The sequence below is a fragment of the Corvus brachyrhynchos genome, unplaced genomic scaffold, assembly GCF_000691975.1.
Source record: "Corvus brachyrhynchos isolate BGI_N302 unplaced genomic scaffold, ASM69197v1 scaffold50, whole genome shotgun sequence".
NCBI lineage: Eukaryota > Metazoa > Chordata > Aves > Passeriformes > Corvidae > Corvus > Corvus brachyrhynchos.
In genome coordinates this window covers 2,475,809-2,488,966 of record NW_008235964.1, presented here as the reverse complement: position 1 = coordinate 2,488,966, position 13,158 = coordinate 2,475,809, and the positions used below count along the sequence as shown (strand labels likewise).

The 13,158-nt window shown below is 37.2% G+C and overlaps 1 protein-coding gene across 4 annotated transcripts in view; it reads right to left on the bottom strand.

Moving 5' to 3' along the window:
• SEMA3C (semaphorin 3C) overlaps window positions 1-13,158 on the bottom strand; it is a 118,248-nt gene that overhangs the window by 28,635 nt on the left and 76,455 nt on the right. For all 4 annotated transcript variants that reach the window (XM_008629610.2, XM_017727941.1, XM_017727932.1 and 1 more), the window contains 5 exons: window positions 11,889-12,008; window positions 9,850-9,992; window positions 7,755-7,869; window positions 5,550-5,619; window positions 2,738-2,882 (listed from right to left, as the gene is read on the bottom strand). In XM_008629610.2, the coding sequence (XP_008627832.1) occupies window positions 2,738-2,882; window positions 5,550-5,619; window positions 7,755-7,869; window positions 9,850-9,992; window positions 11,889-12,008 (593 nt within the window). The remainder of the gene's footprint in view (window positions 1-2,737; window positions 2,883-5,549; window positions 5,620-7,754; window positions 7,870-9,849; window positions 9,993-11,888; window positions 12,009-13,158) is intronic.

Below are 13,158 nucleotides of genomic sequence, written 5' to 3'. Positions count from 1 at the left end.
TTCTTGCAAAAATGTCTGTGCTATGATTCACACCAGCATGACCCTAAAAACTTACATTATATCACTGTCCTGAGCAAAGCCTTAACAAACATCTTTAATCAATTAGTTCTTTTGCTAAACCAATGACAAGCAAAAGATGATACTGAAGAAACCTAAGCTCTCCCTTTCCTGGAGGGATTGAACGTGTATCCTTCACGCCTCATTCAAGGACTTGGCTACACAATCTTACGTTCACAGTTGATTACCATGCAGTAAGATTGCAGAGAAAACCAGAATTCTTTAATTTACAGTATGCTGTAGGTACAAAAACTATTTCTGTAAACTCTGAAAAATGGAAACTACTCTCAAACATCATTGAGTTTAGTAGCAAGCTGCCAGTTATGGTTTTTTTTTTCCATACGTAAGTTTTGCTTGTGGAGAAATAAGAAACCATTGGTATTTAGTGAAGGCCAGCCAGACACTGCTGAGTTGATCATGGCCAAAAGAATGCATTGCTTCATTTAATCCTACTGAAGCTACACTGAAGCCTTTCCATTGTTTATCCAGTACTGCGACATGATGAACTTTCGTTTCTGTCCAGAGGTTTAGTATGAATATCTCTTTGGGCAACTGTAAAGTAGGATTTTCCATGTCATATAAAAAGACATCCCTGTCTAGTCCAGCATCCCAGAAGTTACAAAAAAATACATTTCAGAAAAAAGAGGATCAAGTCCCATAGTCTGCAAGCATGGCTGATCAAAGTTAACTCTTTGAGCACTAATTCTGAGCAGCAAAAAATCCCCGTGTCCCGATTTTCACTTTGACATAAGTGAAAAATAGAGTTTGTGGCAGACATTTAAAAGTGGAATTTTTTGGCAGTGAAATAAAAGCAAAGCCAAAGAAATTCCATCTTAGAAAATATGACTAAGGTACTGTGTTTTGCCTGAATCATGAAGAAGCACAGAAAAGCCAGTAATCTGAAAACCAGCAATGGTCAACTAAGGAATCTCTATGAGCTATGATCTAAGAATTTATCTTCAAATTCAGAGCTCATCGGCACATCTGAAAAATGTAGATAATTTCTGTCACCATGTTAAATCCAAATCTGATTTTTTTTCCCCCTTTCCACTGTGCTGCCCAATTTCTTTAAGCCCATCTGGAATACCTCAGAAGCTTCTATGAGGCGAACCAAGAAAAACATGGCAGTGGTTGAGGAAACACATGCAAACAAAATACTCTGAAACAGCAAGAAACTTTGAAATGTTACTAATCACAAGAGTGTGAAACTTCCTGTTTAAGTGGGTCTTTTTTTTAAAGCCTCAGTGAACTCACAAGATTAGAGCTGTATGAATTAATTGCAAAGAAAGATTAATGCTAGCAATAGACCTTAGTGGAATGTCAGGTATTGATTAGTTAATTCTAGAGATCTGGGAATGTAAAGTCCTAACTCTTATAGCCAGCAATAACTGCACAAAAATGTCATGAAGGATTGTGTGAACAGGGAGAACTGTTCCATGTGTCTGAGCTATTCCATGTTCAATAGAGAAAGAGAGAAAAAGTACAAGATCTTGCAGCACAAAGACAAATCAGAACAAAATAGTGATATGGTTAAAAGTTCTCACAGAGACTGGCAAAATTAAAATAAAATTTAATTTCCTGTGATAAATGGAAAAGCAACAAAGTATTAATCTAAAAAAATAACTGTATCATTGACAGATAATTTATGATTCTCTGCATACCTATTTCATTCTGATACTTAAGAAATTGTAAGACCTCATAGGAGTCAACACACACCCGCAGTACTATACTTCATTTATCAAATATGGATTTAGAGATGATTCTAGGAAAGCTTATACATTTTTTATTAAAGACTGAAATATCATGTGTCGCATTTCTGCTAAATCTAAATTAAGAATAGTGAAAATAAGTAAGTAAATAGATAAAGAGAAAAGTGCATTAACAGCAATTTTTATACACCATGAAGCTGAAAAGTAAGAAGAAGTAATAGTTCTGTTTAAAATACTTCATGAGCTATATCTGCACAACTTGGAAACAGAGCTAGCTCTACTTGCATACAGAATTTATTGGAAGATTATTACTAACCCTGATACACTGAAAGAAAGTCCTGAAAAATTTTCAAGGCATACAAAAAGCTTTCTTAAGAAGGAAGACTATTGTGAACTGAATGGCATAAAAACCCATCTCTTTCTAAGTCTCTCTTCTAAGATTCAGAACCTGACAGGGTATTAGTTAAGTGACCAGTCCCAGAAACCTTGTTCTCTAAGTCTCCTACTACATCTCCTAAACATCTGAGTAGAGGTGCAAGACTCTGGAGAACTAAAGAAAATTCATACAGACAGAAGACAGAGTTACAGACAGTTGGATCCAGGCTGTAAAACACACTAACAATGCTGTCTTTGCATGCTTATTTATTTAGCTACATTTTCCTCAAATGTACCCACAAAATGAAAATGCACATGCAAACAAGAAGACTGTCACATAATGAAATTATTCTTATCACCTTTGCAGCAGAAAGAGTGATTAACATTTTACATGACTTTTAATTCTTTCTAGAAGATTTCCAGACACTATGTGATTTGCAGTTGGATTTGTAGGCAATTGAAAAGCAAATAAAATAGTTCTGAACTGTAACTGTCACAGTCACATACAGACTTCTCTCCTGGAATAAATAATATTTATTTGTGCATTAAACAAAGACAAGCAATTGGCAAGACTGAATAAACATCCTTGTACTTACGGTGCCAGGCCGCGGGTACGGAATTCTGCCCTGATATGGAATCAGCTGGTGGTTTGGGCCCTCCTTGTGTGCAAATGGTCCATTGAACACAGTCTGGATGTCAGACAGATGATACACACACACGGCTGAGCCTTTAAATATGGAGCTGGAAGACAGAAGAAAAAGCATTGCAATCTACCAACTTTTTTATAGCTTTTCCATAATTTGGCCTGGTCCAATGATGAAAGATACCTCTAAAATAATATATTTTATACAATTTAATATGGATTTAAAACATTTAAAATCAACTGATCTAGCTGCCCAATATGCACCACTACCTCTTAAGACTTAGCACCTTTCTGAACAGTGAACTGCAAAAAGAGAGAGGAAGGCACTAACCTACTGGTGCAATAAGAAGACTTCCTAATGCTAAATATAAAGGAAATATAATCTGGCTCCAGTTAAATCAATGGCAAAAATATTGCTGACTACAGTGAGACAAGAGTTTTGTAAACTTTGTACTGCTAAGCTCAGCACAGGTTTCCAGAACTCCCTACCAGTATATTAACCACAAGACCTCCATGAGCCTCCTGAAATACATGGCTAAAACATTAATAAAAACATCCAGAGCAATTACAGTTGGTTGGATTATTATAATCAGTTTCCAGCCTTTTTACGAAAAATGGGGACTTGTGGCTGTAAAGGAATTATTCCTATACAGTCCTGAAATACACCCATAAAACTGGTCTTATGAAGACCCACGTTTGAAGCTTCCTGAGGAGAACACAGGCAATCACCTAAGAACAGGGCATGTTCTTCCCACTGTTCTGGATTCAGCCACGGGTCCAGTTAGCACAAGCCCTGAATGGTCTCCATCGCCCCATGATGATGAAGGGCACTAGGGGAAAAAATTCCTGATTGATGGTAATGCTGATTACAGTGAATTAACTCCCTCATTTTTCCTCTCACTGCGTGTAAGGTTTGTGATATTTATATTTAAAAAGCGGAAACTCCAGACAGTCTAAAATCTGCCTGGTGTTAAGTGTAGGATGGAGATAATCCAAGTTACTGTTTTCAATTGAAGAAGAAAAAACACTCCATAAAAAAGCCTGAAAACATTACACATAGTGTCTAAACAACAAAAGTGAAATCCACATTGCTCTCAGCTATATATGGATGAGTAGAATGAACCTTTTAGATTGATTATGGTATTTGTGGAAATTTTACTGGGTATTAATAGATTTTGAGAAATGCATTTAGTCTTTCCAGATGTTTTATGTTACATTTACAGCATATTATGACACTAAAATAATTTAGTTCAGTATTACTCGGTTTTCTTCTGTATGATTTAGATAAAAATACTAGTAGTTATTACTTCCTGTGATGTTTCTCTCTTGCTTCTTTTATGAGTTGGAAGTCTACAGAGGTGAAGATACAGGAACTATTAAGGAGTTCCTTAGGGTTGCTGTATTTAACTAGGTAACACATTCAACCTATAGTTGAACCAAAATAAAGTAAGCATAGACCATGTAGTTCACAAAAACAGAAATGTATGTGTGTAAAACCTTCAACAGAGAGAGAAAACATCTTGAGAGACAGGAAAAAGTGAAGTTTCCTCTTTTTTGTCACCTTATGTGGTCCTGGGATTCAAACCTCATTTCCACTGGAGAAATACCAGAATTAGGTGGAAGTGTTACCAGCTCAGCCATGTTGCACCCCCAGCCTAATGATAAGTGTTGTTTTACTGCTAAACATAAGCTCATCCTTTTCTCTTTTTGTGAAGTAGGAATTATAGACAGCACCTAAGTTTACAAGTCATGTGATGCTTTTCTTTCCCAATTAAATATCAGAGAATCATATTCTCCTGTCTTATTTACCTATTTGAGTAAGCAGATCCCTATATCTCTGTGAAAGAAGTCTATTGGGGAAAAAAAAAAAACCTGAAAGGATTTTTTTACTAAAAATTTCCATTAAAGGAATTAATTAATAAGTTATATAATTTTCCAATTTGATCAAATAAACTAAATTTAAAAAAAAAAGTGGAAGACCTCTTAGAAGGTAAGAAGTAACAGCTAAATAGTAAAGGGCACCATATCACAAATCAGTGAGTAGTAACTATTTTTTTTCTGTACTAACACGATGTGGTGAAGGCAAGAGGAAAAAATGAGAAAAATAAAAGTAGAGGTGGAAGAATCTATTGGTCCACCTGTCAGTTCTAACTTTGTGGACAGTTTCAGCATTGTAAGCCATATCTACTGCTTCCATCACCCTTGGGAGCTCAGTAAATGCTTTCTAAACCTGACAGTAAGTGAATACAACTGACTGGTAACGGGGAGCTGCAAGGAGGTGACCAAATGCCATGTAAGCTTGTCCCTTTGTAGCCAACTGAAGCCAAAATGGGTTATTTGCCATCTCTGTGATCATCAGCCAGCTGAGAGACTGGAAATGATTTGTATGAATTCATGTAAGAATTCCTGGTTTGATCCTTCAGGGTGCTGGATGTTCTTCAGGAGGTGTTAAGTGCTCTCAGATGCCACATGAGTTCACTGCACTGAAGTCATTTGGCTTTCCACTGCTGAACAGTGACAAGTGGCCCTCCACAGAAATGTTTTCCCAGTGCCAGCTGACAGTATGTCAGGAAGCAGTTTGTTCCAAGGAGCATAGCTCTGACATGGATACCAAGAGCAATGATACTGAGGCTCCTTCATGCAAACCACAGCCGCAGCAGACACACAAAATTGCACAGCACAGTCTCATCCACAAAACATCAGTTTCAGTTTCCATACAGAAAATCAGGCAGTTCAGGGAATATTTTTCAAATCTGCATGCTTACCTTGATGTTGTGAAAATTCCATACACAAGTGTTGTTCTGGGGTTATCTGTCTCTAGGAGAAACACATCCTCTGTAAGAAAGAGAAAGAAAAATGTTTTGAATAATAAGAAAAACTTTATTTTCCAGTTTAATTGATGACTTTATTCCTCCTGAAGCCAACAGTAGTTTTATCTCAGACTTGAACAGGAAAAAGGAGACTTACCACATGAACAGACCATATATGCATACATCTAGCAATTTAACATTCAGAAGCAAATTTGGAAATTAACTCCATGCCCTCTAGCCTTATGGAGACAGAAGGCAAAGATTTTCAAACACATTCAGGATCCACGTCACACATTTCTCTCAGCTGTATCTCATTTCAGCAGGTTGGTTAGCAGTAGGAAAACATTAAAGTTGCAATAGGTTAAAGAGAAAGAGTTCCCATAGATGGATGTAATCGAAAAGAGGGAAATTAGGTGTTTTACTGTCCACAATGCACTGCAGTGCCCTCACTACTGCACTTTCAACATGATATGAATGTCATGAAGCTTTGCAGTAAAGACACTGAAAGATGTAAACCTCTCTCCTCCTGTTGTGTAGGGATTAATTGACTGCACTGTGCAAAACTGTACCTACTCACTGAAATGAATTTACCCACTATTACCTCTGATCTGTTGATTTTTTTTTTTACACTTCAGTGAAAACTACTTTAATCTCTGACAGTTTCTCCTTGCAAATGTTTTTAATAACTATAATCATGCTACCTCTTAAACTTAATTTACAACACAAAAAAGACTGAACTGTTTGAGCTTTTTATCACAGAACATGTTCTTTAGCTTTCCATTAATTTATGTGGCTCTTTCATTTAACCCGCTGAATTTTTTAAATATTCTTTTCAATATGTCAAAAGCAAAAGACTTCACCATGCAGAACTGGAAGTGTTATACTCTCCTGCATTATACATGAACACAGAAGCATGTGTTTGCTCTCTCCCAGTGCTCTGAATTTCCAGCTGTGATTGTATTCTTCCTCTTTGCTATGGAATTGTGCTGGGAACCCACGCTGAGAGCATTGTCTCCTATTCACTATGGTCCTACATTTTGTTACACAAGAAACTAAAAGCAGTTATCCTACTGCTTTGTTGAAGAGGAGGGGGTTGGTAAATCACAGTTCTGAAAGATGAGCCGCTGAGGCAGTGCTGAGGCACTGTGAACTTCAGAAAATCTGTCCTCCAAACACCTTACACATTCCGAGCTAGAGCAAGCTAGGATCTGCTCCTAGTCCCAATAGGGTTCCACTGAAACCTTGAACCAAAGTAACTACACCAAATAGTTGCAAATACAGAAACTCAGAAAGACTCCAAACCCCATATACTCTGGTGAAAATCAGGAATAACAATTGAGAAAAGAGAGAGGATACAATGGAGAGAAGATCAGAAACAGATGCAGACCCAGTGCAGGGCACATTAGCTTTTTATATTATTTATTTTCATAGTAAAGCACATACCAAATCCTTCCACACCTGATTTTGCACATCTCAGCTGTGGAAAATATAGAATTTGAAACTTTCTGGTAATGTTGTTTGGCATGTAGGTATCAAGACATGCATCTATTAATTCCATCATTAAAGAAAACCTCTTGTGATTGCTGTATAGATTACGGATTGAATATTTACAGTGTTTCATATGTTGAAAATTTGTGTGACTGAATGATTCCTGACAAATTATATTTATTCATAGTGCTATTGCTGGTGCCAGTAACAGGATTTATTAGTATTACCTTGAACTACCAAATTGAGGACTCTACCCCATGATCAAAAACTAGAAAAAATGTATTGTGGAAAAGTTGTCTGTTACACAGCGGTATAAAAAACAGTTTCAAAGAGATGTTAAAAATCCTCTATTGTTATCCAAGCTAGTAGTAAAATCGTACGAGAGTCACTTAAATGTTCCCTTCCAAATATTAATTCTTTACATATATCATTGTTTTACATAGTCAAGATTAATTACCTTTATTTCAAAGGTAATGATAATTACACAGAGAGACCTATGAAGAATTTTTTCATTTCCCGTCATAACACTGCAAGAGGGATTTTGTCATGGACTTCTGGTGCTATGATTTCACTGTTAGCAACTTCACCAAGGAACTGTATGAAAATCAGTCATTAAATATGCACGAAGTAAAGCATTTAGATGAAAATTTTAAGGAATGTTTTTTGTCATACCTAATTCATCAAAGTACGTTTCTGTTCCATCTTCATCCATTACTGAGCACACAAGTCTTGCTTTCAAGAATGTTGTCCACTTGTTCACAAGACTGCGCTGACCACCTGTGTCATTCTGGAAAGGAATATTATTTTCAGAAAAGAAGAAATAAAACACAGCTAACATTTTACTGGGCTTTCCCACATTTTTCTCAGGTTAATTAATTATCTATATAATTATCTGGTGAATTTAATATTAAAAATAAATAGTCCTAAACCAAATGCCCTCATCTAAACATTCCATATGCAGAAAAAAACAAAATCTAGTTTTCTGAGTGGACCTTCTCTGCTGGGCTAGCAGGCTTGGAGGGCTGGGCATTAGATTTTGTGCATCAGCAGTGTATGCTATTAGGATTGGAAGTGACTGTGGAGTCCTGTATCACTCATTGACACCCAGGACAAAGTCCATGCTATCTCTAAGAGGTCACATGGTTCTCTAGAGGGATGTTTCTTCTAGTCCTGACAGCAGCAGAGCTGCACCTGACCCAGTAAGCCATGCTGGCACATGAGGTGGATATGCCAAACAATATTCAGAAATGAAGGCTAGTGTGGTTCAAGCTAGTTTTGCACTGTTGCAAGTCCTGGTAACTTTGTCCAGAGATGATTTGATCACAACTCGCTCAAGGATCTTTCCAATTTTCTACGGTGCGAGGTGGGAACTGTAACTGCCAAACCAGATGATGCAGCACTGAGGTGCCAGATCCTGACTAACTGTGCTGGTGAATGCCTCAGGTAAGAGCAGTGTCTTCCAAACTGCATAGCATGATGTCACCCAAGGAAAGAGAAAACCCAAAATGTAGAAGCTATTGAAATGTGATTTCAATGAAGTGCTCTGCATGTTTCACTGGTGCTGTTGGAGTTGGTAATCCAACTTTTTGGGTGACTTATAAGGAGTCTTTTCAGGGGGTAATATATTTGGCGAGACTCAAAGGTGTTGATACATGAATATGATGGTATGTATACAAGTATACAAATATGACTGGCTCAGATTTATTTTCATTGGCCTTGGGATTCTGCCACTGGCTTCAGTCTAAGTCTAAACAGGCTTAGGCCTTTCAAAAATAATCTGGGCTTCATTATAACAGTAAAAAACCCAAATACAGCTGTAATTGTGTAAAACAGCTCCTTGCAAAATACCCAAAAAGGCCTTTTGAAAGAAAATGGAGGTTATAAAAGAGATCACATGCCTCATCATATTGCCAGAATATGACAAATGCCCTCACACCCGGGCACAACAACATCATAAAGCATCAAATTCTAAAGAAGACCCTAATTAAAGACAGGGAATACATAAACACTCACAATGAACTTCCTGAAGGTTTCCAAAAGAAGGAATGAATAGGCTAGCAGTAATTGTGAAATTATAATTTTTTTCTCATTAAAAAAAATTGATTTCACCAGAGATGTTAATAGCTGCTTCAATCATTTTTCATCTATAGTTGAGTAGAGATACAAAAAAACCAAAATAGAGACAATGAGGAGAGCTGTGAAAAAAAATTAATTATTGCCCAGGAATAGCCATAACTCCTGAATTAAAATTTCCTGTGCACATTTTTAAAATTAGGCTCACACATGCATCAATATAAGAACTCAGGAACAACAGATATCATAAAAATGAAAACAGTATTTGAATGTTAAATCAAACAATTTAAAAGCTTTATATTTCTAATATGCTTCAAATATTTTGAGTGTGTGTGTGTGAAAGCCTTCACTTGTCTTAAGTTCATTTTTATTAAGAAACTAATGTGCCTTATTTGTGCCAACGACAGCAAGTTTGAAAATTCAACACTGGTAAGTATTCTGACTCAGTCAGAGAAATACACAAATCCCTTAACCTCCACATTTCCATATCCTTACATGTATATTTAGATATGTATAACAGGTTCAGACCCCAGCTGTGAGTTCAGTAACAGCTCTTTTTAATTATGAATGGTGACACAGAAACAGGAAATTTTGTCAAATATAAGTCAAAATCTTTTCAAACATTTAGTCCTTTAGATTATCTTGTCACACTAGCAGCTTATCCCAGCAACCTGGCAAACAAAATGGTTCTTACTGGGCATACTCTTGCAATCATTGAATGAATTTGCTTTGTGCTGCCGCTGTTGTCTGTGAGTCTTTCTTTGAAGAAGAAGTAGATTTTGGCATCATTGGGGTCTGTGCCATCTGGGATAACATGAGCATCCACAAAAATAGGCTCTGAAATGAAAAAGTTTACCAAATGGATGAAACCAAAAGATGTATCAGTATAAGCAACAAACGATTTGACATTTACTGACTGCTTCAAGGAAGTGCTGTATATACCAAACATCAACAAGTCAATGGCTCCTTACTGGCAGCCATATGTTTTTGCATCCTCACATTTTATTTCACAGCAAATTCTTAGAGAAGCAATCCAGAAGCAGTGGTATGAGATTACTGCAGAGACTCAGAGACTTGGAGGAAGAAGAGAGAAGAATCAGTGTGTTATCAGGGGCACTTATGGAAAGTCTCATTGAGACAAAACATAAAAGTAAGCTGGAACGCCTCAGAAATATGTACAAATAAAGTTCATAAATGAGAGAGGAAAACAGTCTGTGTAACCCAGAAAAGGAAAGCAGGGCATGCAAATGCTTGATCAGCATTTGACTTCATATCAGAGGCTGATAAACACAATCAAATGTACAAGTAAAACACTGCAGAGAAGAATTAGGGAGAGAGCAAAATAATTTATAACCTTAACATCAAGCATATAATGGACAGTGCAACAGCCCTCAGAATACCTCCTTTGACTGAAGGAAGAAGGGGATCCTCTCCCTGCATGAAGACTTTGTCTTTTCAATGATCATACAAGATTGCTTGTTTGGTTGAAGGGCAGTGCCAATTTTGAAACAATCTGACACAAAGGTTGAATATCTGACAGAAAACTCTTTTTAGACTGCAACATTTTTCCATTTGCATAATTCTAATTCTCAATTAATATAACAAGTGTCATGTCTCTGGCTCCAAAAAGACATGGAAATAAATTGTAGTTTCAAGTACCTGTTTTGAACATAAGTAACGAGTAGATTTCCCAGAAATTAAGCATTTTTAATTTTCTTTTTCTCTTATTCACTTTAGGATGCACATGTTATGGTGTGCAGATAAGTGTAAGAATGTAGAGCAGAAGAAATATTTAGGAAGCAGACAAAGTTTGTCTTTCATAGTGAAATGAATTTATTGTGACTGAAATCCTATGATTTCATTGTAGTCACAGCCAGACAGGAATAATAAGTCACCATAAAAAATGTCAAGACAAAACCACAGTAACTTCAATATACCTGAAGTTTTTTTAGAATCGTAACTGCTGTGTTAGTTGCTCTATAGCCTTTCACATCTACCTCTGCTCAGAATGCTGACCACCATTTTAATTCAAATTGGTTTCACTGGAAGGAGTCTTCTTACCAGTAAAGACAGGGAGAATTTTCACAGTGATGTCAGTGAAGCAAAGAGTTAAGTGCTGCCACTCAGAGATGAGTTTTTCTACTGTGTTTGGATAACTGATTCCTCACCACTGAAATAAGAGGCAGTCAGAGATGAGTTTTTCTACTGTGTTTGGATAACCAATTCCTCACCACTGAAATAAGAGGCAATGATCCTCATTGACTTCTCTGATAGTGAGACACTCTTCTACACATCTTTTGAATGCAAGTGGTGGTGAGTCTTCTGTGCAGAGATGGATCATCTTGAATCAACTGAAGCTGGTATCTTAGAACCAAACACAGATTTAAGGCAATAACTGATTCGTGAGAGGTGAAGGCACTTTCCCAGAAGTCAGACTGTCTTACCACTTGCCACTGGAAAGGTTTTCATACACTTGCCCTCAAACAGTTTGGTTCAGCCTTAATGCAGAAAAGGCCCTCATGTGGGGTGGCCGAAGAGCTTGGTTCATGCAGGGATCCCTCTACATCTGTGCATTGTCTACAGTTTGTATTTACACACATTTCTTCATGGTTCAACTTCATAAATTAGATTCAGAGACGAGCTCTTTAAAAGATAAGGTCTTTGTTTTAAGCAAAGGAAAGATGAATCTCTATGACACCCATTAAAAGCACTGGTAAATCAAAGGTGTCTCACCACTCAGCCACTTGGAGTTGTGCTGGTCAGTCCTCACTGCATTCCTCCTGGTCAGACTGCGAAAAATGGCTGCATCCGTCCCCATGAAATCAATATACATTCCTGAAAAAAGCTCTTCATCTGAAAAAAATTGAAATGGAGGGGGAATTGTTATGGCTTTTGGGAAAACAAACGTTTATTTTAAATTCTTCAGCTCTTTATTTACACGAGTCTATACAGATAAATAGTGGGTCATGGGAATGAGGTTTCCTCTGATTTACAAAGACTCAGTCAATAAAGGGAGAGTCATCAGATTTTTCTTAGAGATTTTATAGAACTGTACCATTAAATGCCACAGCAGAGCTGCATATGTGGGGAAACTTTCTTGATAGTAAGTTTAGTTTTTCAGTTTCCACTGCTAGGGACCACTGGAGAATCAGGTTAGTGCTATCAAAAAGTATCACATTCAATATCTTAAGAACACACTTCAAAAAACTTTTTTTTTGTTACGGAAATAGATGAAGCGACTGAGTAGAGTTTATTGCTGCTGTAAACTGGCACAACATCTATTGCAGTCAGTGGATCAGTGCCAATTTTTACCAGCAGCAGTTAGGACTGCCCCAGGCAGCCTTGAGCTGACTTCAGTATTGCAGAGGTCTGACAATTATATTATTGAACTTCACCCAGAGTAATATGGAGCAACAGTTGTCCCTTTTTGAGTACTTGGTTCTAAGTATAGGGTCATTATGCTTGAGCAGAATGAGACATGCAACTTCTACATTAACAGAGCTATAAGCTTCCACTCCCTGTGCAGGGCTGAAAACTCAGTCCATCAGTCAGGATGTCTATCTGTGTTTGTGTTTGTGTGTGTTTGCATAAACATGTATATACAATTACAATTATAATTACATGTACTCTCATTTTCTACTCTGTAAATAACCAAGCAATTTCCACTGACTAATGACAATGAAACCCCAGAGTAGAAAACAGTAGCTAAAATAAACTCTAACTCAGAGTGGGAGTGGTGGCTGAATATATTCCAGTACAGCTGGGTCCTTTGATTGATGTTGTCTCTATTCCTGGACTACCCAGAGAGTGTGGTCAAGCTGGCAAGAGTCACAGTCTCAGAAATACTTGAGGCTATTTTCATGCTGGTTTTGTGTGCGTGTGTGTGTCTGTGTGTGCTCATAATCAGCATGCAAGACTATTGAGAAGCTCATGAGAGTATTAAAACTCTGGAGATTTTGTTTTTCTGCTGCTAACTGGAGCCTGAACTGAACCCTGGCAGGGC